The sequence below is a fragment of the Anolis carolinensis genome, chromosome 4 (assembly GCF_035594765.1).
Source record: "Anolis carolinensis isolate JA03-04 chromosome 4, rAnoCar3.1.pri, whole genome shotgun sequence".
NCBI classification, from domain to species: Eukaryota; Metazoa; Chordata; class Lepidosauria; order Squamata; family Dactyloidae; genus Anolis; species Anolis carolinensis.
This window is the reverse complement of record NC_085844.1, coordinates 19,735,554-19,762,137: the sequence shown is the minus strand read 5'-3', so window position 1 is coordinate 19,762,137 and position 26,584 is coordinate 19,735,554. Positions and strand designations below refer to the sequence as shown.

The 26,584-nt window shown below is 39.4% G+C and overlaps 1 protein-coding gene across 1 annotated transcript in view; it reads right to left on the bottom strand.

The window, feature by feature from the left end:
- The window catches only part of ext1 (exostosin glycosyltransferase 1), a 263,006-nt gene that overhangs the window by 8,933 nt on the left and 227,489 nt on the right, over positions 1-26,584 (bottom strand). Inside the window, exons 4-9 of the mRNA XM_003224835.4 lie at positions 22,539-22,658; positions 16,570-16,702; positions 15,052-15,170; positions 13,243-13,338; positions 9,447-9,536; positions 1,306-1,466 (exon numbers count right to left, since the gene is read on the bottom strand). Coding sequence (XP_003224883.1) covers positions 1,306-1,466; positions 9,447-9,536; positions 13,243-13,338; positions 15,052-15,170; positions 16,570-16,702; positions 22,539-22,658 — 719 coding nt within the window. The remainder of the gene's footprint in view (positions 1-1,305; positions 1,467-9,446; positions 9,537-13,242; positions 13,339-15,051; positions 15,171-16,569; positions 16,703-22,538; positions 22,659-26,584) is intronic.

The window sequence follows — 26,584 nt, the reverse complement described above, 5'->3', positions numbered from 1 at the left end:
GACTGTATGTCCCGCCATCCCTATCTACTGGGTGGACAGGATGGCTATTGCGGTCTCTTCCAACTCTATGCTTTTAAGTCTTTTTAAAAAGGCTATCTGAAGAACAGCAATTGTCTGCCATGTAAAATCTGGCTATTGATCCTGTTAAGTTAATGGAAAGATTCACACTGAGCTCCAGAAGTTACTGAAGTGCAATGTAGTGAGCATCAAATAATGCAGGGAGCTGAAGTCTAAAAACATCTAGTTTGGGTCTGTCAACTGGGATCTTTAATCTGTGAAATCTGTGAAGTTGGGATTTGGAAAAATACATCTTTATTTTCACTAACTTCTCTAGCTGAAATCTAGCATTTCCTTCAAATAATGAAGGCAAAAAGCACAGTAATATAAGTAGTGTCTGCGATTTCAAAATCCACAGAAATCACATGTTTTCATGCATTACAGGTGTTGAAGATAAAAAAAAATTGTTTATGGTGATACAAGTTCCATAGGTTCCAACAGATTGTCTAATGCAGTGGTTCTCAACCTGTGGGTCCCAGGTGCTTTGGCCTACAACTCCCAGAAATCTCAGCCAGTTTACCAGCAGTTAGGATTTCTGGGAGTTGAAGGCCAAAACATCTGGGGACACAAAGGTTGAGAACCATTGGTCTAATGGGTCCATGGCACAAAAATGTTAAAAACCTCGTGATTTAGATTATTTTCCCTCCAGTTTTAAGAGCTGGAGGCTATGTGGAAGGGATAGGTGAGGAGAGGAGGAGGTTTGGTATTGGAAGACTATGAGGTACTCCATGAGTGCAGGTGCGAAGTAGGTTTGATCGAATATCAGAAAATTATGGCTCCCTAATCCAATAAGATTAATCTATCTGATTTATATTGTACTGGCTCTGAGGTTACCGGAATTCAGGCAACCAGAACTCTCAACCAACCAGCATCTTTTTAAAAAAAAATAATACTTAAAAAATAAATAAAAGCTTCTTTTATAATGCATCAAAACAGTAAAGTTGTGTTACACTTGTCTTAATAATAATAATAATAATAATAATAATAACTTTCTTCTTGTACCCCGCCTTCAGATAACAAGGAGCATATTATATCTGAAACCAATCTTCTTTCTTTGAAGAAAGAATAAAAATCAAATTGTTGAAAGCTAATCTGAAACAAAAAGGAGCCTCCTTTAATTGTCTTCATTCTTCAGCCATACCCAACAAATGAACACCTGTGCTTGTAAACGACTGCAAAATGCCAGAACAAGGTCTGTCAAACTCTTAAAGACATGGTTTTAATGCATGCAACCCTCCCATTTCTTACTTGTGGTAAATAGCAGCTCCAGTCAATACCATGGAATAGTCATTAGTCCATTTCGACGTGTAGCCCCATCTCTCCTTAGTGTTATCCCAAAAATGGCTACGGGCAGGATAGCCAACAATCCTCTCTGGAAAGCTCTGCCAAACTGTAAAGGCAAAATCCACCTGCAGGCAAGAAAACCCAAAAACTGAACATATGTGGCAAACCGTAATCAAAGAGGCTCAAAAATGTCAGCAAAACAAAATATTACCTTTTCACTAATTCATAATTTGCAATCTTGGAACTGTTGCAAAACATTAATTCTCTGTATTCATCAGTAAATTAAACTGACTGCTTGACATTTTGCCCTGTAATTATGCACATTTTAATGTTTTCCTGTTAACAGGAGCCGAGAGCTCCAGAGAATCGCATTAACATTTTGCGGGCTTGACTTCTGCAAAGGAAAAGTTTAACAACTAGTAGAGAATTGTGTGTGTATGGGGATTGTGGGCTTACTGGAGTGAACAAGAAAATTGTCATTTGTTACCAGTGGATGCTGATAAAGAGATTTAACAGGACCATTTGGATAAAAGCAAGTTCTAGAACCTTCAACTATCAATTTCCTTCAACCATCAATTTCAAAAAATCCTCTTTGGTTAGCTTCAGTGGAAAACAAGACAGTGGAAAATATGAGATTGCCCTGAACAGACACCATGATGCATTCTTCTGATATCTTATGAGGATCTGATAGTATACTGTGAAGCTAGTTGGAGATTCAGCACACAAAATAGCATACCAGTTTTACAAAACCTACTTTAAGAAGGCTTTATCCTAAAATGAGGGCAGACATTGAAGATACGCAGCCTTTTGGATACAGTGGGTTTTTGGTTCCAGGACCCCTATGGATATCAAAATCTGCAGATGCTCAAGTTCCGCTGCATACAATGGCAAAGTAAAATGGTCTTCCTTATACAAAAATCAAAGTTTTCTTTGTGGATTTTGGGGAAGGGAATATTTTCAAGCTATGGACTGTTGGTTCCACAGATGTAGACTTTATGGATACAGAGGACTCACTGTATTTCTGGATTGAAATTCCTATCAGTCCTAGACAGTGATTAGCCTGACTAGAGTTGTCGTTCATGTATTTCAATTTTTATGATAATATTTTAGTTAGATTGATGGTTTATTGATTTTTAAACTTTAGTAACACATATTGTTAAGCATGTTGTTTTAACTTGCATTCTTGGCTGCTTTGGTTCTACATTGGGACAAAGACATTGGGACAAAATAAATAAATCCAGTGTGCTGGCTATGTCTTTTAAAGTCTTTGAATTAAAAGTGTTGGGCATGACCTTTAAAGCTCTACTCAGTTTCGGTCCAGACTATTGTAAAATAAAATCTCCTAAATGAATCTGCTCAAAAAGGGCATGAGAGAGAGCCTTAATGGTGGTTGCTCCCGAGTGGTAAAACTCCTTCCCATGGGAAATCTGGTTGACTCCTCACTATTGTCTTTTTACTGGAAGCTAAGATTATACAGCTAAGTTTATACAGATATTTAATTTTCTAGTACAGGCAGTTCCTGAGTTACAAATACCCGAATTACAAACAATTCATAGTTAAGAATGGGGGTGAAACAACAGGAAGTGAAAGAAATCTACCCCTCAGAAGGGCTTTTTTTTTTAATGAAAGGTAGGTCCCTTAGCCCCGCTCCCTCCCTCCTTCCTTCCTTCCGTCCTTCCTTCCTTCCTTCCTTCCTTCCTTCCTTCCTTCCTTCCTTCCTTCCTTCCTTCCTTCCTTCCTTCCTTCCTTCCTTCCTTCCTTCCTTCCTTCCTTCCTTCCTTCCTGTCGGCTTGGCTCTGCTTTGCAATTATTATCAGACTTTCCTAAACTGAAAGTTATTTTGGGAAAATGAAGGAAGGCACACATATCCTGGAGCACAGCAGTTTTTGGACACGTTCTTATCTTTCAAGTTGTTTCAAGTGACATACAATGTTCCTTCAGAAGGCAGTTCAGACAAAATAGTTCTTCCTGCAGCACCTCTGATCACATCCAAATCATTAATATGTCAGAAAACCAACGGTCATCTTGAAACCCTTGGCTATAAAATCTGACATCTGTTTTCTAGGAAGGACGAAAGTCCAACTGCAGGGAGGGAAAGGCTGCATTGCCTATAGCAGCAAAAAGGAGGAGGACTGCAGAAAAACACTAAATCTGGGTTTAGAGCAGAAGAATCTATTTCAGTGGGGAAAATCCACATGAAATACCACACAAGTGCTTTGGCTCAGTGGCATTTCCTTGCATTGTTACATTTGAATATTGCTAACAAAATAAAACTATTCACAAATATTTTTCAAAAATCTTAAACCCATCTGGCAATGCACAATTTAAATTTATTTCCCAAATGCAAACAAGAGATCAGAATCAATCAACAACAAATCAACAATTAAAACCCACACGTTTTGGAAAGGTTTGGGGATTGAGCTTGATCTTGCTTCACTAGTATTAAATTATCTTATTTACTATCTTTAAAAACCCGGTGTTAGGATTCATTGCTAAGCTGAACTGAGGTGGGGAATAAGAATCCTGCTAAAACTCACACCGAGAATCTGGGTTTCACTTGAATTTACAAAAGCTCTGGGTGGGTGTTTGCTTGCTTATATACAGGGCTAAGTAGGGATGTTGCCACACCTTAAAATATTTGAAAGATTGTTCTATTGAGGAGGGAATAAGTTTGTTTTCTGCTGTTCTAGAGACCAGGACACAATGGAACAATGGATTCAAACTGCAGGAAAAGGGATTCCACCTAAACGGTAAACTTGGGTCTTAGGCAGAGGTTTCATTCATATTGCTTGCTTAGTTTCCACTACTTTTAATTGAAAATGTCAGGGACAAAACTAGGATCTACTTGCATGTAAAAAAGTGGCCCACAATTGAACTATAGATAGCTAATAGCTATATGTACATTGCTACCCTGCTCCTAGCCCAGCCTTTCACTGATCTAGGCATGGTTTTACTCAAGCAGAAGCTGGATGGCAATCAGATAGGCTTCTTGTGGCGTTCTATGATGGCATCATGCACTGAGCAGGCTGTTGGACTAGATAGTCTCCAAGGTCCCTTCCATTCCTAGAATGTTATTCCTAGAGAGGAAGGACAATAGGCTAGTAATAAGTGTCCTCACTTTCTATCAATGATTTGGTGACTTGTTAGTCATCTCCCCAAGGAAAATCCACTTTCTTCTATAAATCATTCCTATGTCTTTCTCAAAGTTTGGGGAAAAAAAGTTTTTTTGAATTGGAACCTGCTCGCCTCTCAACAGATTCACAAAATTATGGAGCTGAAGTAGACTCCAAGGGCCATCCAGACGAACCCAATTTTATCATGCAAAAACATACAATCAAAGGACTCAACCTAGTCTCTGTTTAAAAGACCACGATATTCCAAGGCAGCATATCCAACTGTCAAACAGCTCATACCATCAAGACATTTTTCCTAATATTCAGGGAAAAATTCACTGCTTCATGATTTAGCCTCTGCAGCATCGGAAAACAAGTTTGCTACCTCCTCAATATGACATCCTTTCAAATCCTTTCAAATCTCTCGTATTTACACATGCCTATCATGTCCCCTCTCAGCCTTCTCTTCTCCAGGCTCCATATCCTACTCCATAAGCTACTCTTTGTAAGGTTCGGCTTGCATACTTTTGATCAGTGTCCTTCTCTGGACATGTTCCTGCCTGTCAATGTCCTACCTGAACTCTGTTTCTAAGAACAAGGCATTGTGTTCCAGGTGAATTCTGATCAAAGCAGATATTTTTAATTGACTCTGGGAGTCCAAAAGGCAACTATTCCAAGCACTGGCTTTGCCAAGGTAAATGCTGTAAGTGTGTCACATTTTCCCTTTAGTTTAATTATGAAACTTCCTAGCAAGAACTGCACTGTACATTACTCTCACAGTACCCTCCGGTTCTAAATGAATGTTAAATATCAATGTATAAGACATGTCTTGTGCCAGTCACATAGCCTCACTTCTCACTGAAGCTGATACACAGAAGCAATGAAGCTGGAATGATGCAAGGCACGGTGGAAGTGGTGAAGAGAAAATCTGCCTGCCTGCCAGTTTCTTAAGGACGCTTTTCATTTCCCTAAACTCACACTGACTTCTAATTATGACACCGTTACCTGTCCCTCCCAGCATGCAAGATGGGACTTTGGACTCTTACTCAGAGGAATAGTGGGCCTTAATCCTTCATTTCATTCTAAATGAAACTGCTAAAACCTTCATTAAGTTTTAAAAAATTGAAAGAACAGAGGAAACCATCTGGGGCTTTTTCAAGTTTTATCATGCATATGTGAAAACAGGTTTCAAATAAAAAACATAATCAAATGTTACAATGGGTGGTAATGGGAAGTGTGATGTCTTGCCTAGCGCATGCCATCACAGGAAGTATTCACTTGCTTTCTATTTTTCTCTCTCCAAATAAGTGGGTTTAGGTGAGAAATTCCAGAAGATTTGAAACATGGAACCTCAAAACCAATGACTGGAGCAAAAAGCAATGATGATAGGCTTGAAGATGGCTGGATCCAGGTTCAGTTAAATGCACTGAAATCAATAAGGACTATGTTAAATCATGCCAAACCTATGTTACTCATACATGTTGGATCTCAGGTATGCTAAAGGCTAATAGCAGTGCTTGCTTTCTAGAATTTCGACATGAAGAAGCATTCTATCATTGAATATAATTGCTGTTGGGGACCAACTGCAATGGACCATGCATTCAACTCTGCTCTTGGGATTTTAGAAACAACTACCTGAACACTAGAAAACAGGTAGCTAGATTATATAGGTCACTAATATAGTTCAGGCTGGATTCTTGTGTTGAGGGCTGTGGGTAACCAGGTAGAATTACCTATATAATTTATGAATAATTCATTTCAGGAAAAAGCTAAACATCACCACACCACAAACAGAAGGAAACCCACAGGCAGTATTCTCCACAAGCAAAAAAATTGGCACTCAGTATGGAACTTAGCATCCTGAGAATCAATGAAAATCTGTAGCCCTTAAAGTGTGAAGATAGGCTTGAGGGTATTCAGCAGTGCCAGGTAAGGCATACCCAAGTGAGGCGGATAGGACACAAGGTCAGCAGGTAGGATTTCAATGGGCTATATTCTCTCTTTCCTCCGTTCTCTTCCTTGAAATATGCAAAGCAGGGAAATTGATGCAAAGAGGCTTAATTTGGATTACTGGTTTTAGCATGCCATTTTCTAGCATTTAATCTGGATTATCATTGCATAGAATTCATAACATAGGCCTTCTGATAAGGCTGACAAATGCCAGGAGTATCGGACTGGGGGACCATAAGAGCTGCCTTCCCACAGATCAGCAGGCTACCTTGCTAGAGAAAGCTGACTCTAGTGAGCCTCTTTCTCATCCTTGTCCTAACAGCAACATGGTATCGCTTAGCATTTTACAATCCTGACATGGAAAAATAAATTATAGCAGACCTGAGCAACCTGCAGCCCTCAGTCAAAATTTCAAGACTTTTTGAAATTTCAGCCAATTGCTGAAAAACCTCTGAAAGTGATCTGCAATTAGAACATTGTATGCCCTTCTCTCCCCAAAACCCTTTACTAGGCTGGAGGGCAAGAGGAAGCTAAAAGTAAAAAGAAGATGGATTCAATTTGCAAGAAAAGAAATTCCACCTAAACATTAAGACAAATTTCATGACAGTAAGAGCTGTTTGGCAGTACAATATGCTGTTCTTGGAGTGTGGTGAAGTCTCCTTCTCTGGAGGTGTTTAAACAGAGGCTGGATGACCATCTGCTTTGATTGTGCTTTTCCTGTATGACGGGGGTTGGACTGGATGATCTTTTTGGTCTCTTCCAACTCTATGAGTCTACGACATTATCCTCCCATTAAAAGATTTTTTTTTTAAAAAATGAGGTGATAGCAAGAGATTGCAACTCCTGTGTAAGGCCAACCTACTCCTCATCCCTGGGTAGTTGATAGGATTAGAGACCATGTTGCTTCCATCTGCATGTTAACAGCTCTGGAATTAATCTTGAAGAAAACCTAGAAAGGCAAATGCAATCTCCAACTTTTTCAAAGGTAAAAGATATCCTATTTTTATTCCAGGAATGCTCTTTCTTCTGTGACGGACATCTTCCCTGCAAGTTATAACCAACACCATGACTGATATCGGAGTGGTAATGCAATATATTTCTGATGGCTATGCATATTAGAAACATAAACTCATACACATGCAAATAAAGGCAACCGCCCCAAACAACAAATGGGAATACTGCCTTCTTAGATGCAACAAGGGCATTATCTCCAAAGTAACAGTAGCTGCCATTCCTAAGGGAGAATTGGTACATTTAAACAGAACGGATGAGGGAAGAGACGAGGCGTAGAAGAGAAAAAAGGAGAGTGCTAAAATCGAAAGAGACAATAAAGACCCAATGCTTTTCCACAGCCACCATTAATAATGTATTTCCGATATATAGCAGAGTTATATAAACGGTCGCCAGTTTCCCCCTTCTGGGGAAAGGTGCTAGAAATCAATACTCATCCCAGTTGTAAAAATTGGTTTTCTTCAGTGGCCTCTCTCTTTTTCCTCCTGTGGCTTTTTCCTTGAGCACAATCTTCCTCTTGGCACAATAGCTCTGAAGTCTCAAGTATAAGAATCTACTTTCATTCAAGGAGAGAGATTGGGTTCGGCTCTGATATGCAGGAAGCAGGGACACAGAAATCAAGCCCAGGCACCAAGATGGAAATGTCTGCCTTTCAAGCTGTGATGTTCTTTTAAAGGCAGATATCAGGCTGCAGATATTTCAGTTTTTTTTGAAAACGTATGTCCTTCCTTTTATTTGCAATCATGCAGAAATTGGAATCTGGTGCATCAATAATAGAGCTTCAAGTTATTTCTTTGTCTACAAGCCCCAGAACCCTTAGCCAGCATGGTCTCTATAGTCCAAATAATAACACTGGCCAACAAACATTTTAGTGTCTCAAATGTTAGTCCTGTTTCTGCGTTTATTTGACCTGATGATTCCAAAAATGGCACCAGTTTTCTCCTATCAGTTCTTGAGATACAGAACATATGGCATCTACCAGTTGCCATCTGCTCACCCGTAGAAAATCATGATAAGCATATCTAAGAAATTAGAACTGATGCAGTTAATTCAATGTAATTTTCTGAATCAATTCTCTAAATAACCCCAGGAACAGGCCTAAAAACCAAGACACCAAGAATTTTTATATTGGGCTGTGCAATTCTTTCCAAGCTGTGTTTAGTAATATCACTCAGAACCTCAAGAACAGGATTGAATTGTATGGGGAGTGACAATGGTGGAACCTGTAATGCAGGCTGAACATCACAGATCTGAAATGTTTTGTAACTAGAGTGTTTTGGATTTCCAATTTCTTAAGATTTGAAATATTTGCACATATATAATGAGGTATCTTGTAGATGACAAGTCTACAAAAAAATCCACTGATGTTTCATAGACGTCTAATGCTCGTAGCCAGAAGGTAATCCAGAAGGTTGAATTTGTTTGTAAGTGTAACTCCAGCCCTATCTGTCTGTCTGTCTCAATCATTTGGATATCATAGGTAAGGGTTAACACCCCTGTGGAGTTTCTTTTGCTGTCTGTGTCTTTGTTCAGAAGACAGAAGAGTTTCACCTCATTTTCTGTCCCTGTGATAATTGGATTTTGAAAATTTTGGCTTGTAGAAACAAGGATTGGTGAGAAAGCTTCAGTGGATACATCTTTTCCCCATGAAAGCTCTTTCAGGAGTGGATTTCTCTTCCTAGGGGTAGATTTCTCTCACTTGTCTCACCAGTTTGTAATTACGAATTGTTTGTAAGTTGGATGTTTGTAACTTGGGGACTCCCAGTGCCATGTTTTAAAACAATTTGTTGTATGAAGCAAAGTTTGTGTGCACTGAACCATCAGAAAGATGGTGTAGCCACTTTCAGATTTTGGAGTATTTTGGATTCTGGAATTCCAGAATAAAGTATTCTCAACCTGTGTGATGTCCCTGCTCTATCTGCTTTACTTGGGCTGCTGCGGGTTACCCCAGTGATCAATTGGTGAATGTGACTGGGGAAAAACACAATGATGAAGGCAGGCAACCTGAAAAGGAAAAAAAAAAGGTCTCACCTCAGTGGTTGAAAGCACCGTATCCTCATCGAGGCTTAGAACAGCATCTGTGACAATATTCTCGTAGGGCAGGAAACGACTGCTCATCACCTGCGGGGTAGACAAAGAGATCAGCAAAAAGCTCTTAAGACTTACAGGGCCAAGGGCAATTGTGCCCTGCTCACAGCCAAATGGAATGAGTTATCACTCTCCCATGGCATTGACGGAGAAAATGACCCTATTAAACTGAAAGGTCTGGAAAAGAGATGAGATTGTCCAGTCTCTTCTGAAAGTGCTGGATTCTATTACAGGTTCCTAGGCATTTGTTCTATATATCTTTAACTGCTATTGTTAATACAGTATTTCTATCCATTTATATTCTACTCCCCCTACACCTCAATAATGAGACTCAAGGTGGCTGAAATATGACAAAAACCATAGAATAAAAACTATGGAAAAATGCCAGCAAAAATATAAAGCTACTTTTAAAATAAACAATTTATAAAATTAGAACCATTAAAATGAATAAAAAAGAACCACAGTACCCATTAAAAGTCCTCTCCATATAGTTTCTAAAAGCCGGATACCATAATGTTTTTAGTTTCTGGTGGAAAGAGAGCAAGGAATTGATTATTCTGGCCTCCCTAAGAAGAAAATTTCTCAGAGCAGCCACTGAGAAGGCCTTCTCTTATGTTTCCATTCAAAAAGCCAGAAAATTTTGGGACAGAGAAAAGAGGTTCTTCTGAAGATCTGAAGAGTTCTAGTTATAATATTATGCTAACAAAACGTTGGCTGGAGCAATATCGTCCTTCCTCCTCCTTTCCACATTAATCATTCATGGATTTGATTATTTGTGGATTGCTGTACTTGCTGCTGCCCTACATGTGACCAAAACAAATATGTTCTCTCTTTAGGCAAGGCATTTCTAAGTCTGCCACAATTCCTGATCATTGGCCAGTCTTCTGGGAGCTGAAGCCCAAAACACCTGGAGGACTAGAGTTTAGGAATCATTCCACTAGAGCATGATTATATTTCTGCATGCTTTCCCCTTAAGAATAAAAAAGAGGAAAAGGGAGGAGATGAGAAGGAAGAATGGAATAGCATTTCTTTAAAGTTCCTGGAGCTTAATTTTTTGGCAAATTTGCCCTGGATCACTATGGCAAGGAGGTACGAAGAAGTCATTCCGAGGCCTCAAAAAGCAGAAGCAGAAATTGGGAAAACTTGATATAAAGCACCCAATAGTCACTTAGACACTCTAAAGTGAATAGTTTTGGGGTTTCTTTTCCCTGAAGGTAATCCATTTTGAAATACAGTCCAAAGTGCAAGAGAAAGTGCAGCTGACTCTTGACCTCCCCAAATTGAGAAGTCTTGTGTGGTCTCTACATGACTCCAAGGCCAGGTGTTTTGGATTTTAGCTCCCAGAAATCCCAGTCAGTTTAACAGCTGTTAGGAATTGTGGGAGCTGAAGTCCAAAACATCTGGAGGAGCACAGTTTGAGAAATTCTACTTAAGAGTTGACTAGTTTTTGTTTCCTATGGCTCTCCAATATACGAAAGAAAGAGCTGGAGAGAAGACGAGGCAATAAAGTCCACAGAGCTGGGCAATCTCTAAACAGCAGCCTCCGATTTTAGTCCTGCAAGTGAATCTCCTGGTACTCCTCACACGGACCCAATCGGATGCAGGAACCAATTCAGCTGCCAGCTTAACAACACCCTGACTTCTCTTGTTAAGCTTTTTGGAGGAAAATAACACAGCCAAGGTCCATACATTTTAAACAGCTGCAAAGCACTCTGTGTGTGTGTGAACAGCTTAAGAACGAAAATTCATTCTGCTCTGGATGACAGGATGATAAACATCCCCTGAACTGCATTCCTGTATTCCTTAACAGTCAGACCTGGATTACCAGCTTCCTCCTTGCTATTTAGCACACGCATTGGAGGCTGGCCACACCAAACTGTGTGTCTGAAAAGAAATAAGTTTCTGCATTCAAATACCCTGCACAAAACCATGGAGGTGGACCCTTGCTTGGTTATGATCTAGAAATATACTGCACCAAAACTTTCCTGGTATAGAGGAGGAAATAATGGCACAATATTTTGCTGTTATTTCAAGCCACAAAGAATCTGTCTGGAATGAAGAACTGAAACTGGAATTGCACCAATTGCCAGGTACCTGCACATTTTGCAAATTAAGGGAAGCGCTGCTTTTGAGGGCTGGCATCTTGACCAATGAAAGGAGCCAAAGTCCACCTTTAATTCCTTCTGTGCCCCTGAAGCCTGGATTGTTCTCCTCTGCCAACATCTCTGTAATCATATTGTATCTGTGCTGATTAAAAATTTCAGGCAATTTTGGCTGAAAAACGGAATATGAATCTAAAGGAACATCAGCAACAAAGTCAACAGTGGCAGCTGTTGACTTCAATGTGAACTGAGCCGTCAATTCCTCCTGGCTTTTAGTCTGGACTTTAAAAGGAGCTCTCCAAAATGCTAAATCCTATTCTCAATATAGGTTCAGCTTCTTGTAAATTCAGATTAAAACCCAAAGCATATTTGCCAAACCAAAGACATGGAAACCACCAAACTTCTCAAAGAACAGCTAATTCTGGATTTATCCACAGAACATTTCATTGTCTCATTGTTGAACTTACATTTCCTATTTTAAACCTGACTAATATACTACACTGATTTTACCTTGATAGCTCTACTGTTAGGATATTATATGGAACAGTCTGCCTAACATGATAAGACTGGTACCTGCTTCTCCATCTTTTGGCCATCTGTTTAATAAGCGTTAATTTACCTGAGCGCTTTAATTTGTACAATCTCTTCACCTGCCTTGAATGTTTATCTGCTGTCTTTTATCATGCCTGTTAAGGTTACTGCTTTATTGACTCAGAAGTCAAATACTTTATTATCTCCATCTGTCATACACCACACTGCAATTTTATCTGACCAAAGAGTGAAGTAGAAATTATGTGGATAAATAGTGAAAGGAAAAATCTAAGAACAAACCCAGGATGAGGTACTCTGCAGGTGTTTTGGGTCTAACTCCCCTAATTCCTCGTTATTTAGCTAAGACATGCTGGAGTTTATTGGACTTCTATTTGAAAATTTCTAAGGAACCCAGTTCCCAATGCCAGTTTTAGAATATGTAAAGGAGAAAGGGCTGTCACCCCATATTTGCTAGCAAAGAAATTGCAGACAGTGTTCCTTCTCATAAGAAACTTCCTCAGCTGCAGAAATCATTGGTGGCAGTTCCAAAATCTGAAATGTGTGATTATGGTGACTCAAGAGGCAGAGAAGAGACTGTAGCTAAGTGACAGAGCACATGTTTTGCCTGAAGAAAGTCCCATGTTCAGAAGTTGGCATCTCTTAAAAGTAGGACAAGGAAAGGACAGTTTCAACGAAACCAACCATATGGATCAATGATGAGGCAATTGCCTATGTTTTTATCAGTAGCGCCAGTTGAACTTTCTCACTTTCTTGATGACTTACACATGAACATCACTTCATATCTATTCTGAAATGAAGACACTCTGGGATATGTTTCAATCTTCAAATTAGGTCTCAGCTCAGGGAACATCTTATTCAACAAGAAACTTCTCAGAAATTAAGATCTATACGTGGAGTCTTCTTCGGATTCTGTTTTGCATGGAGGTTGGGAAAGTTTCTCCATCAAAGCCCTATCAGTGTGAAATGGTCTTCCCCCAAGGTCAAAATGCTGATAAGCTTTTAAAATGGGAAACAAATTGCAATATATTTCCACAAACAATAACAAACTCCCATTCTGACTTATTCATTTCTGATTGTCCACGTACCTTGCTCTCTCCTTCTATGACAATGACAGGCACGGCAGTGGCAGGCCAACGGTGCTTGGCAGGGAGGGGTTTATCACAATTCCATAAGACAATGATCTGGAAAGAGAAAGGAACCTCTCTGTTAGTAAAAGAACTGCTGACTGCACATACTTGTGTACAAGTGTAGGAATTTAAGTAAAAATAGTCCAAAAAAGCTGGGTTGACTTATCCATGTGAGTACTGTACCTTAAATTCTAAATTTAAAAGTAACCATTCTCTTCCTTGAGTAGAGTGGAGAAAAATGAGAGCTTAGTTATGGGAGAACCTAAAAAGCAATGACTCATTTACTCTGTCCATTGCAACATCGCCTTTGGACTTTCTGAATGGCAGGATGAGAAAATACTAACTCATTCTCTGAGTTGAGATTTTCATTTTCTGCAGAATGACTAGTCTTGACCTATCCACAGGTCATCAAAATCTTGTGCCCTCCAAAATCTTGTGTCCTCAATGTGAAGTGGACTTATTTATGACTATATACTGCACTTGATAAGAGACAGATTGCTTCATGGAGAATGACCTTACAAAACATGCTGCAAATTCTATTTTGACTTTTTTTTTTTACAAAAAAAAGTTTTAAAACTGTTGAACAGTTAATTACTTTTGCATTTTTGAATGCTGAAATTATGAAACCATGTTAGTTTAAAGTGTTGTAAGCAATCTTGAGCCTCAAATTGGGGAAACTAGGGATGTTGATACAACTGCTACCAGCACAGATCACAGACCAAAGAAGATAGCATCTGCCATGTTAACTATTTCACAGTTCAGTTCAGAATTTACACTAAAGAAATAAAGGGAAAATGAGGGGGGAAGAGCACACTCCTATTTCTATCTAGGGAACTTTTATTTTTGCTTCATCTTTCTATTTCTTCTATTTTATTTTTAACTTCTGCTGTTCTGACAATGAGAAAAAAAACCATTTGACAAATGCCATTATGACTACAATCTGTGCAGCATCTGGAGGGATCTACCAAGCTTATTGCAAGAGAAGGAAAAAAGTCCAAAAACACTTCAAAATGCAATATAAAAGCAGGCAAAAGCATTCCTGGCCTCCACAGAAATCTGGGGCTCCAAGTTCAAAGCAGAGCCTAGGAATGCAAATCTGCATCTTCAAGGAGAGTGTAACCCCATCTAACACAAGCTGCATCAATGATAAATGATGCAGCAGATGGTACACTGCACAGAAACTCTCCAGTCCTTTTGCTGATGGATCCAGCATTTCCCTACACCCAAAGGCAGAACTGGGTCCCTAGACCATGATAGACAAGCATGACAGGCCAAATGGGGGACCCCTGGCAAGGGTGCACCACCACACACCAAGGATGATGGAAGATGCACTCTCAAACATTATATAGTGATATAGTCAATCAAAAGGCAAAGTGCATTACAGCAATTTCTTTTCCTATAACTATTCCTTTCCCTACAGCTATAAGAATTGTGAAAACAGTTTATAAAAAGACAAAAATTCATTCCTCTTGTCTGTTGTCATTCTTGATATCTTTTCAGAACCTCAAACTGCCAAGCAAATGCAAAACATATCAAGCAAAGTCACTACAAGAAATTAACCCACTCTATGACATTGGCTGTTTTTGGCCATGAAGTTAAACAAGGTTTCCAAAATCTATCGGTCTGGTATCAACGGACAACACTGACCAATGCTGATCAGTGCTGAATGAAAGACAGAAGTAAAAAAAAAAAAAAGGTTCATAGTCACAGAAAGCATGGAGTTAAAAATCATTGGTCAAGAGTTTGGAGGGCAAGCCTTGTTCTCACCTGGGCACAGTACTGGGATTTGGCTACAGCCACCAGGAGTTTCAGCACAGGCTGAGATTGAGAAACTAAAGGAGTAACTGCATGGATAACTGCGGTGAATTTGGACGGGGGCTTGACACCTGGAAAAGAAAACCATGCATCAATGGAAAATGAAATAGCCAGCTAGCATGACTAATTTATATAAGGACTGCATTTAAGGACACAACTCTCTCAACACAGTATATGCTTATGAGAAACCCAATAGATCAATCAAATAATGCAGATCAATTCAGTTAATTGTCACCAATGTCCAATAACATTTTCCCCATTTCCAGCTCAGGATCTATCAGAAGAAAGCCAACAAAACAGAGTTGTAAAAAGGGAAACCCAAATTCTATATGACACCTTATCCTAAGAAAGTGTGAGATGTTGACTTTCAAACTGTGGGCAGTCTGAGCTGGACGAGGTAACTTGGATCCAAATACTTTAAAACTTTAAAAATTAAAACAAGCAGTAGAAACACTCTGGAAACTAGTACAAGTGGTGTAGTATGATGACGTTGCCTAGTACCTATAGGAAGCAACTATTAATTTATTTCCTGGAAATTTGCAGTGCATTAACAGCTGATGGCCATAGACTGGCACAAGTCCACAGATTACCACTTTGAATGTGCTAGTTAAGAGCACCAATAATTTTCATTGATTTCAGCCTCTGGCTTACAAAACAAATACAGTTGACAATGATGCACATTTAACTGGGATGAATTTGGGAGAGAAGGTCTATTTTACTCCACCTACTTGAATTCACCAGCCTTCAAAATAGGTCCCATCTCAGCTATGCCCTTTGCTGTCTTCTATCCCTTCTCAAGATGAAGGGGGCTATATTGGTTTGTAGCAGGGAAAGCTAAGACATTTCTCTGCCTAAAGCCAAGGATAAGATGATACCTTCCCCTATTCCATAAGTGGAAATGAATTGGACACCTCGATGCCAACGACACAAGAATATGTCCTGCTGCATTTTTGGGGGTAGCAGGTCAGTTCAAGCCATGTGGCACACACAGATCTGTCCTCTGCCAACAAGCTATGCCACTCTGGGGAAATGGATGGTGGACTCCAGAATTTGCCGCTTGTGGCTGTTGTCTCACTTTGTCTAATGATTGGGCTGGGCCTGGGAGGGAGACTTAAAGGAAAGGAGAGAGCAGCAGCTAAACTATGATTTTTTTTTCAGTGTCTAAACCGAATTTCCAGATCCTGTCCTTCTTGAAGTTTTCCAAAAATTTGAAGCCTAGTTTTAAAATGAACTGGTTGGTTTTCAGTATCAGTTTCATGAAGGGTTGTACAAAGAAGAAAAGGGAGATGGGAAGATAAGGGAGATGGAGATAATATTCATTTACAAACTTGGTTCCTGATTTGTACATGCTGGTTTGTAGGAGCAACCCATAGTAGAGTATTCTCTTTGCACTGAGTTTCTGGAGATATGCTACCCAGATATTGGATTCAGTCACCCAACTGTTGAGGTTATCAAGAGAAAACCACTTACCTAGGTTAGCGTAATAGTAAGGAAAATCTCCCAGATATGATGAATACTGTGGCAGTACAAATAACCCACCAGGGTGTTTATTCCATATTAAGCTGTTACGTGATATGTGCTTAAATATTCTGTCTTGAATAATCTGAAAAAAATAATAATAAATCGTTCTTAAGAAGGCTCTAATGAGAAATGGAAGAGGCAGAAGCGCCTGCTCAGGACAGCAGTTGCCGCACCTTTTGTAAAAGCCAGCAAGAGGCAGATTATTTAGCATTCCTGTTTAATCTTCTTTCCTTTCTTTTCTATTAAACAGCCCAGGTGATGCTGAAATTGTGCATATTCCTGAGGGCTCGAAGTCTTGTATAATGATATTCAAAATACCTCATTAGTTGCTGCAGACACTCTGGCAACCCAGCAACTTATTGAATGCTTTATTTTGAGTCAAAATATTTTTAGTTTTCAAAGTGGGCATGTCAGTTATGAGGCTGATTAATCCAGACTAATATTTTGCCTTCAATGTCCTGCATAATATAATTCTTCTCGTGGTATATTTAGACAGGATGAGAACCTTCTTGGAATAGCAATCACTTATACCTTCACCTCCCTCTCCCCATCTCCCACCCACAAACACACAAACAATATAGTGCCAGAAAAGCAAATGGAATGGAACAAAACATAAGGACAGCACCATGTTTTTGGCTCAAGACACACTGACATTGCTGCCCCACTTGAATACACCACTGGGATTTTAGGTAGGATGGAAGAAAGCAAAATAATTCATTTGGATGCAGAATGTTGTGCTGAAAGAATTTCAGATTTTAATTTTTAATCCTTAAGATTCCTAAAATGGGTGCCTGTGGGTAAGGCCTGGTAAAATCTGATCCGCCAAGTGTTTATGATCAGGCCTGGGGATTTCAGTGACATGAACATATCCAGATTTCTCCCGATGATGAGCAGAAACAAAATAAATTATACAGATGAATATAAATAACATGTTCACTTGAATTACGCTGTTTTATTTCATCTGAATAAAAGCCTGGGCAAAAAAAAATCTAGTTTTCTCTAGCAGAGGAAGCAGAATTCCCTCTGATCCAAAAGAAAGTCTTTTAAGATTCAGCAGAAGCAACATCAACCAAGAGAGGGTTTATGAAGGTTCAAGTGAAATTGTTAGGATATAAAACACAACCTGATCTTGGGAATGAGTTACACTGATGTTTACAAAAAACAGGAAAAATGGTAGAGAAGCATTAAGGGGTCCTAATCCATTGAGCGATTTAAAGGTCAGCTTCAACAATGAGAGTTAGGTCTGCAAACAAACCGACACACAGGAAAGTTCTTGCAAAACCAGTGTGATATGATTATATCTGCTTGTACCAGTTATAATACAGTGGACCCTGCTATCCACTGTGGGTAACAAAATTCAAGGATGCTCAAGTTCTATTACATACAATGGTGTGTATAAAATGGCAAGGTTTAATCTGGGGATTTAAAAAAATATTTCCAAGCTATTGATGGTGGAACCCATGAGGAATTTGTGGATACAGAGGGCCAACAATACTGGCTATAGGGCTCTGTATTAGCTGAAGCTTCCAAGACATCTTTCAGGACAGTAATAATGTATTGCAGTAATCTAGCAGAGAGATTATTCAGAAATAAACTCCTCTGGCTACCCAGACTATCCCTCAGCAAAGTCACTTCTAGTAATGTACGTGACCTAAATCTCAAATGACAAGACTGAGCGCCAAGGTGTGCTCCCACTTTCTTTGCTTGCTCTTTCAGGGGAAGTGTAAATCTATTCATAAGATGCAGCTAGCTAATTGAATTCAGGACATGAAAACTACCTACCCACAGATTTCACCTTACCAGGCGTTAATTTATTGACCTTTGTCCAGGCTATTACCAAATTTAGACATCAGACCATCAACACCACCTGCACATTATCCCGATATGATGAACGAGATCTAATTTTGCTCAGCATATACTTTCACGCCAACTTCCCTTCGCAAGTATACACAGGTTATTTTTAAAAAGCACATACATACTGTTCATTATTTTAAAGTAGTATTTCTAAGTGGCTTGTATTTAATGCTCTTTTTTGATTTTTGTATTTTGGAAAGTTTTCAGTTCTGTTAAAGTAAGGTGTGAACTGTACTGAGTCCCTTATGGGAGAAATGTGGTATGTTAAATAAATAAATGCAGAACATGAACAACACATGCAGAATCCTTTTCAAAGATATGGTTAGAAACATATTCTGCAGAAAAGAGCAGAATCGCTGTACCCTCAGCCTCCTGGACACAACCTAGAGAGCCACTCCAGTATGGCATTGAAAGAATAGTCTACAACTAAGTGGAAGAATGCATGCTTTGTAGGCAGAAAGTCCCAAGTTGTATCAATGATCTCTATAGGAAACGTTGTGAGGGACCCTGGAATACCCCTACATATGAGTACATCAGGAATGGGAAAGGGTAGTCCATGGGTAGCATATGACAAAGCAAAATCATTCTTGAGGCCCCAGAGACACCCAGTAGGCTCTTTTTGGCAAAAAATGTAGAATCATTCCCCTGGAAACCTTGAAGGGGATCAATTCCCATGAATCAAGATATGGAATCCTTCCACGTGTTTCTTCTTAGCTGCCAATCACCTAAAACGAAAGTCTGATCCCAAATGAGGTGAGCGCAACCTTTGGATATGCTTTGGAGGTCCATCCTTGGCAAGTCAATGGTTGGCCACATGGAGGAATAGTTTGATTTGAAATGTTCTTAATGTATGTAGAATTAACCTATAGGGACAAGGAGTATGATAGCCTTGCTCATTCTGCTGTTACTTCTCTGTTGTCAATAACTTTCTTCAAGCTGAGTATGACTTTGTCAAGAGGAGAGCCTTCTCGATATGTGAAGACACAGGATAAGGAAACGGGGTTATTCTGCATTCCTTATTAGGAAGGAGGTAGAAGTAACCACAGAAAGAGGCAAAGCTAGTCTGCTTCTCCTCCTTACTTGTTTATTATAACTACTCCAAGAATGTCTCAACAAGGGTTCATATGTTCCTCTGTACCATTGCATATGTCATCTGCTTGGCAAAACAGCAAACTGAAAGCAGAAAGACCACATTTCAGTAATTTGTGGCAGTGCAGAGAGAACATTTCTAATTAAGTCACTTACAATACCAAATTTTCTAAATGTTATATTTTTACTGCAAACTCCAGAATCCTCATTATGTATGATCATCTGGAATGCTAAATGGGGCATTTCCAGAATTACAGCCTACAGAAGTAACTTTCACAAGCACTATTTTATCACTGAGATTCAGGGACTTAGTCCAGTTCGATTTTGAAATAAGAGTCAAATATCTCTGTTTATATCTATGTTTTGTTGTAGGTTAGGCTGACAATTCTTACAGGTGCTGCTATTTTTATGGGGCTGGGAACTGCCTTAAGGGCTATATACCAAATTTAACAGATGGAAAACCTAGCCATGGAAACAGCTATTAACTGTCTGTGAGGTTTGATCAGGGGAAAGACTTTACAAGAAATGATTCAGCGAAGACCAAAATATGAATCAATTTACAGGTCCTAGCTGATGAGTAAAGAGCAAAGAGAAAACTGCTGCACTTACGTTGCTAAATACTCTGGAACTTTCCTTTTGAAAACATTGTATTAAAAAAACCTTTTTTACAATTTTGATTTTAAAAGACCATTTTATCTCTAACACTAACATGTAGGTCAAAAATTCAATGTTATGAGGCCTACATTTCTGTATTTTGTTAAACAAATGGTAAAACCCAGTAAGGAAAGTGGGTGGGAGTAGACAAATCTGAAATCTCACCTAGATCTACCATCTGCACTGCCTAGTGAAAATCAGATCCATGCAACCTAGGTTCATGGAAGGGATGATTGGTTGGAAAGAGGAGAATTCATAGGGCTGATAACCATAGTTTGTGGCTGATCCTTGCAACCATGCTGAAGTTAATAAACCAAGAGGTCATTCGCATGAGCTCCAAAATGGAAACTTTGTAAAAAGGAACCTATACATTTTTCAGATAAAAGGAATGGGTGAGGAACCTGTTAACTGTGTAGAAAACATCCTTCTATGTAATACAACCTCATGTATTTCTGCACAGAAGATAGCTTCCCAAAATACAATGAATCTCAAGGCAGCCTTGCATCTGCCTGCATTCTTCCTGATGGAGCTCCTTGAGCATTCAGAGATGCTCTTTTTGGCTGAGAAATGGAAAAAAAACCTTCTTTCCATTTTTTCCCTAGAACTTTTCAAATGCAAACCAGAGCATGAAAAATTATTTCTTACATCTCAACTCAAAAAATCTACAAAAGCAGTATGGTTTATAGTGAACTGTAGTCCAAAACAATTTCTCAAGCTCTGATGAAAACCATCTTACCTTTACCTTTAGACCTTTTTTGCTATATGTGTCACACAGGAGGGAAGTCATGCAGAGATAACTGAGACTCCCTGTGAACCATGGTAAAGGAAGTTGATAAGAATCAACACATTTGAACTATGGTGCTGGAAGAAAGTTCAACAAACTGCTAAATGGACAAATGAATGTATCCAAGAACGAATCAAGCCAGAGCCCTCCCTAGAAACCAAGGTGACTATACTAAGACTCTTGTAGTTCCAACATACGAGAATATATAGAAAAGACCATAATGATAAGAAAAGTTAGAAGAACTAGGAAAAACAAAAAGTAGGTAGGGTCAACCAAAGAAGCCTGCAAGATATTCATCCATAGGGTCGCCATAAGTTCAAGTTAAACATCACTAACAAATCATGTTTTGTACATTGCAAACCAATCTTCTCAGCCCTGCTTTCCCCCTTTAAACATTGATTTGTGGATTTCCAGAAGCAGATAGATTTCAAATTCCATTATTCTTGACCATTGGCTATAGCTGGCTAAGTGGTAAAGGAAACCAAAGACCAACATCATGAGTTGCAGTGACACCAACCCTGATTCTTTGGTAGATTTGTGTTTGAAAAATATGGCTTGAAACAAATGTGTAGATCATAGTGACTACTGATCAACTTTACCCATGATTGGTGTGGGTGAACACTGCTATAATCAAACCATGTTTAAAGGAGAAATGGGAAATAAACGTGGGATTTACTCCAGAAAGAAGATAGAGAAGTGAGTGCATTTAAACAGTGTACCTTGCTCAGAAAACCAGAGAGGGGGAGAAAGGCATTGTTCTGGAATAATGTGAAACCAAGGCTCAATGCTATAAGCAGGAACAGCCACAAATACTCCTAGGTCTCCCTTTTGCCTAAAGTGTGTGGAGACTGGATCTTGGAGAGAAGTAGACAGAGACATAATATGTGTTCGTGAAGGAGTGTAATATTTGGCCAATGTGCTGCACAAATATTTCTGAAACTGTGGTAAACCCATTCCATTTCTCAGCAGCATTTCCTGACAGTTTTCTGTCATCTTTCTCTTTAATCTGAAATAGCTTTTGCTTCAAGTACAGTGTTTCCAACATCTAGGGACCTCTCAAAGGCCACCAAAACACCTTGGGGTTTAAAAGCTTGATTGTGGAGAGAGAAGATTTGTTTGTTTGTTTTAAGATAGCACTTCTTCAAAAAGTGATTTTTCCAGAAAGTTTCTTTAAAAAACCTATTTTCAGGAATGACGCAAATACTGATTTATCAACTATAAAGCCTCCAAGAATCCGCTAGTCTAGGCAAGGCAATGCTCCTCTGCCAGCTGAATGGCTTTCCCATTTGTCACGATGTCATTTTCTTCCAATACCAATCCTAGTAACAAAGAACATATTTCCTTAGGGGAGAAAAGTTATAGAGCCACTAAAGGTCTTTCCTCTGCCTTATTTCCCCAATATAAATTAAACAGACAACATATATACACAAACACACATCTCTTTCAATGTAACCTGTAGCATACTCCTCAAGCCAAGGTCAGATGAGGCAAAAAGATGCCAAAGCTTCAGTTCTAATATCTGAGAATTGTTACTCACCTCTAGTGTGGTCAATACAATCTTCTCAACCGAAGAAAAATAAGCCTCCCACAAGAACTGTGTCTGCTGTCTAAGTGCTAGGATTTTATCCTGATGGATAGACCTGATTGTAGAAGGGATCTGTAATACAATGTTGAAACAAATCAGACAACATGGAAAACATTGCAACCTGAGAATGTTAAGGCACTACTGGGGGCCTTTCTAGATGATTCATTTATAGCACAATCACTTTAAGTTTTATAGATCAGTGTACAGTGGATTTGGCTCTCATTTGCTGCACACAGTCCACAGCGCCAGATGACAAAAGCAGTGATCACAGTAATTGGAAAACAGTTATGTCTGTTAATGTGTCTTCTCGTTCCCATTTCTTATAAGGAAGCATGTGCTTCCCACATTTATCACAAGGCACTGGACAACTTGCAATTGTCATCAGATGGCAACATTTTCACGAGACCTCTTTTACACCATGAATACTGTATATACCCAGCTACATTTATATCCAACTTGACACAGTTTATTTCAAAAGTATGACTCCCCAGGACGCAAATCACTTTTGACTAGGCATGGAGGACTAGACTATGCAAGACTGACTTTAGTTCAGTTCCGAACTACATGACTTCCAGGTACTTTGCTGATCTATTCTATAAAAACTTGCATGTGCATAAAAACAACACACAAAAGGGAAATTATTTCAAATATCTTTGTATTCTGTACCTTCTATTTCTTTCAATAAGTTATCTCTCTAGAAAGGAGGGCTCAATTATACCGACCAACACATATGTTGTACCTCAAATGTTAACCCTGTTTCTGGGTATATTTGACCTGCTGATTCCAAAAATGGCACTAGTTCCCCCCTATCAGCCCTGGTTTGTGAGATACAGAACATATGCCATCTACTAGAAAACCATGATAACCCTATCTGAGAAACTTGGGCTGATGTGGTGGTCTACCCAATGCAGTTTTCTGGATCAACACCCCAAAAAAACCCAGGAACAGGCCTAAAAATAAAGACACCGAGATTTTTTTATTGGTTTCACTGTGTATACTTTTATTTGGGGGCATGTTTATTTTAGCAAGGAACTATAATAAATTTTCTCATTTTACTGCTGCATTCTTCCCAAGACTTTGAAATAATTCATGGATTTTTTTCCCTGAGCTAATTATGCACAAAGCACCTATGTTTGCTTTTGATTAGTGCCATTGTGCACTTAGATATTAGATTATAACTAGCAAATGTCATTTCACTCACTTGTGCTCTCTCGCAGTAAAAAAAAAAATCCCAATAAAATATTCTTAATTAGAATACATCTGTTCTCTGCGTAATCTTATGGCATTCCGAAGGGGGGGGGGGGAGAACAGCTTGGTAGCAACAAGGTCCTTATGTCAAGTGCACTGTTTGAATATATAGTTTGCATGAGGTTCAACAAGATATAACCCAATGGAAAGCACCAAGGCTTAATGGGATAATTTTAGCACTAGGTGAGCTTATAATTAAAGTCAGAGATTAAAATCAAGGCTTTCAAACAACGATGATTAGCACTCAGTGCTTGGAAAGGTTTATTTCAGACTGCAATTCCCTCAGTCAACGTGGTCACTGACCTTTATCTAGGGGAACAAGGACACTCTAGAGCAGTGTTTTTCAACCTGTGCATCCCCAGGTGTTTTGGCCGACAACTCCCAATAATCCCAGCCAGTTTACCAGCTGTTTGGATTTCTGTGAGTTGAAGGCCAAAACATCTGGGGACCCACAGGTTGAGAACCATTGCTCCAAATACAACAACTAACCTTTGCAAGTTCTGTTTCTGTTAGTGGTATGGCTAGAAGGACAAGGATGTCCAGGTCTATCAACACCATGGATTTTTTTTTGTGTCAGGAGCAACTTGAGAAATTGCAAGTCGCTTCTGGTGTGAGAGAACTGGCCGTCTGCAAGGACGTTGCCCAAGGGATGCCGAGATGGTTGATGTTTTACAATCCTTGTGGGAGGCTTCTCTCATGTCCCTGCATAGGGAGCTGGATCCGCTCTCCCAGGATTTGAATCACTGATCAGTCAGTCAGCAGTCCTGCTGGCACAAGGGTTTTAACCCATTGCACACCGGGGGCTCCATGGTGATGTCATATGAATCTCAGATCAAGCAATGAAGCATGGATCATGGTCAAAAGGGCTTTATTGATCCCCAAATTATCCCTTTTGTCCAAAGAGTTTGAAGGAGAAGGCTGTCATTGTTGTGTTCCTTAACTTTTTAACCTATAGAAACGTTAAGGCAAACCTACCATGAGACATTCTTGGAAAGGTTTGTTTAGAAAGGGTCACCCAGTCCCTTCTTCGGAGGCTGAGAATGTGACTTGCCTAGTGGACCTCTATTTCTAAACAGGAATTTGAAACCTGGTATCTTATTATCTTAGTCAATCACTCAAATCTCTACACCACTGGCTCTCTATGAAGGAGAGGGTACCTCAATACCAAACAGAGTCAAATCTAAGATGTTCAGAGTTGGAATATTTGGCCATTGGTTGTTCTATGATCACAGTTGCAGAGTTATTGTTCCTGAAGTATGTATGTAAGTATATACCCAGGTGCTGCTGATACTATCCTGTATTCAGTCACATGAAAAAGACTGCAGGACTAGCAGATGATGTGTTAATACAGTAGATCCTGCCAGATACATACAAATCGTTGGTTCACGTATAACAGATGGGAATGGAAATCAGAGCTCCCATAATTTTAACTGCCTTTGTCCATATTACTTTTCTTAGCCTAGAAGTAGAGTTGGGGCAACACTGAATCAGCAGTGATCTGCCGCAAATACAGGAGAATTATTATAAAGGGACAACATTTTAATAGACCATCATTTTATTGAAATATTGGGGAAACTAGCGGGGGAGAGACAAGGTGTAAAAACAAAGGCAGGGAGCCTGGCTGAAGCTTCAATGGAGTCGGAGCGGTGTGAAGCTGACGTGAATATGTAAATAAAAACATCCGAGCTCATCTAAAACGGGAAATGAGAAACTGTAACACAACAAAAACATTTCCCAGAGCAGACATTTGGGCTAGATGCCAGCTCTTTAAAAACCACTGTTAATAACACTGCAGCAGCACCAGCCCCAAGTTAGGAAGCAGCTGCAAAGAGAATCAATTCTACATTACAGGAAGAGACAAAGACCAGAATGTTAAGGCACCTATATAGGGAATGGAGAGGTTGTAGGGAAGAAGGACATTGGAATTGCAGCCAACCCAAATCTACCCTCACTATCTTCTGCAACACATGAATTCCCAGTTTTACAACCAGTGGTGTCAATCTTCAAATCTGCCCAAATTTAAACATTTTGTTTGAATGAATATGCCATTCCATGGTAGTATTCAAATATGCAAGTGTTTAAATGTGCTCCTTGAGGGGCTGCCCTTGAGAAGTCTTCAGACTCTACAGTTAGTACAAAATGCAGCAGCCAGGCTTGTGTCAGGTGTTTATTTTAGAGACATATAAGTCTGGCTTTGAAAGAGCAAAATTCAAGTTGTTCATCCTGACCCAGAAAGTATATCTGAATTAGGATAGTTGAATGACTGCCTTCTCCCATACAAGCTCTCCTGAAATCGGAGGCCCTCAGTAGAAACCTTGTTATATATCCCACACACCTTGTGAGGCTGGACTATTGGTTAGGTGTTACAAGGTTTCCTCCATTCAAAAATGTTGACTATGGAGGCCCCTCCTAAAGAAGTCAGATCAGGACCATCTTTTCTGAGTTGCCATCAAGCCACTAATGTTGTGTTATTTCATTTGGCTTCTGGGTCTTGTGTTTTTAATTGTTGGTGTTTTAAAAACTATTTTTTATATAGGAGCTTTTCCTGTTTTAGTTTTAAAATGTTTTAATTCATGTTTGTAATAGGGTTGTTGTATGTATTCTGGGCTGTATGGCCATGTTCTAGAAGTAGGCGAAATGTCAGGAGGGAATACTTCTAGAACATGGCCATACAGCCCGGAATACATACAACAACCCTGTGATCCCGGCCATGAAAGCCTTTGACAACACATGTTTGTAATACTTTCAGT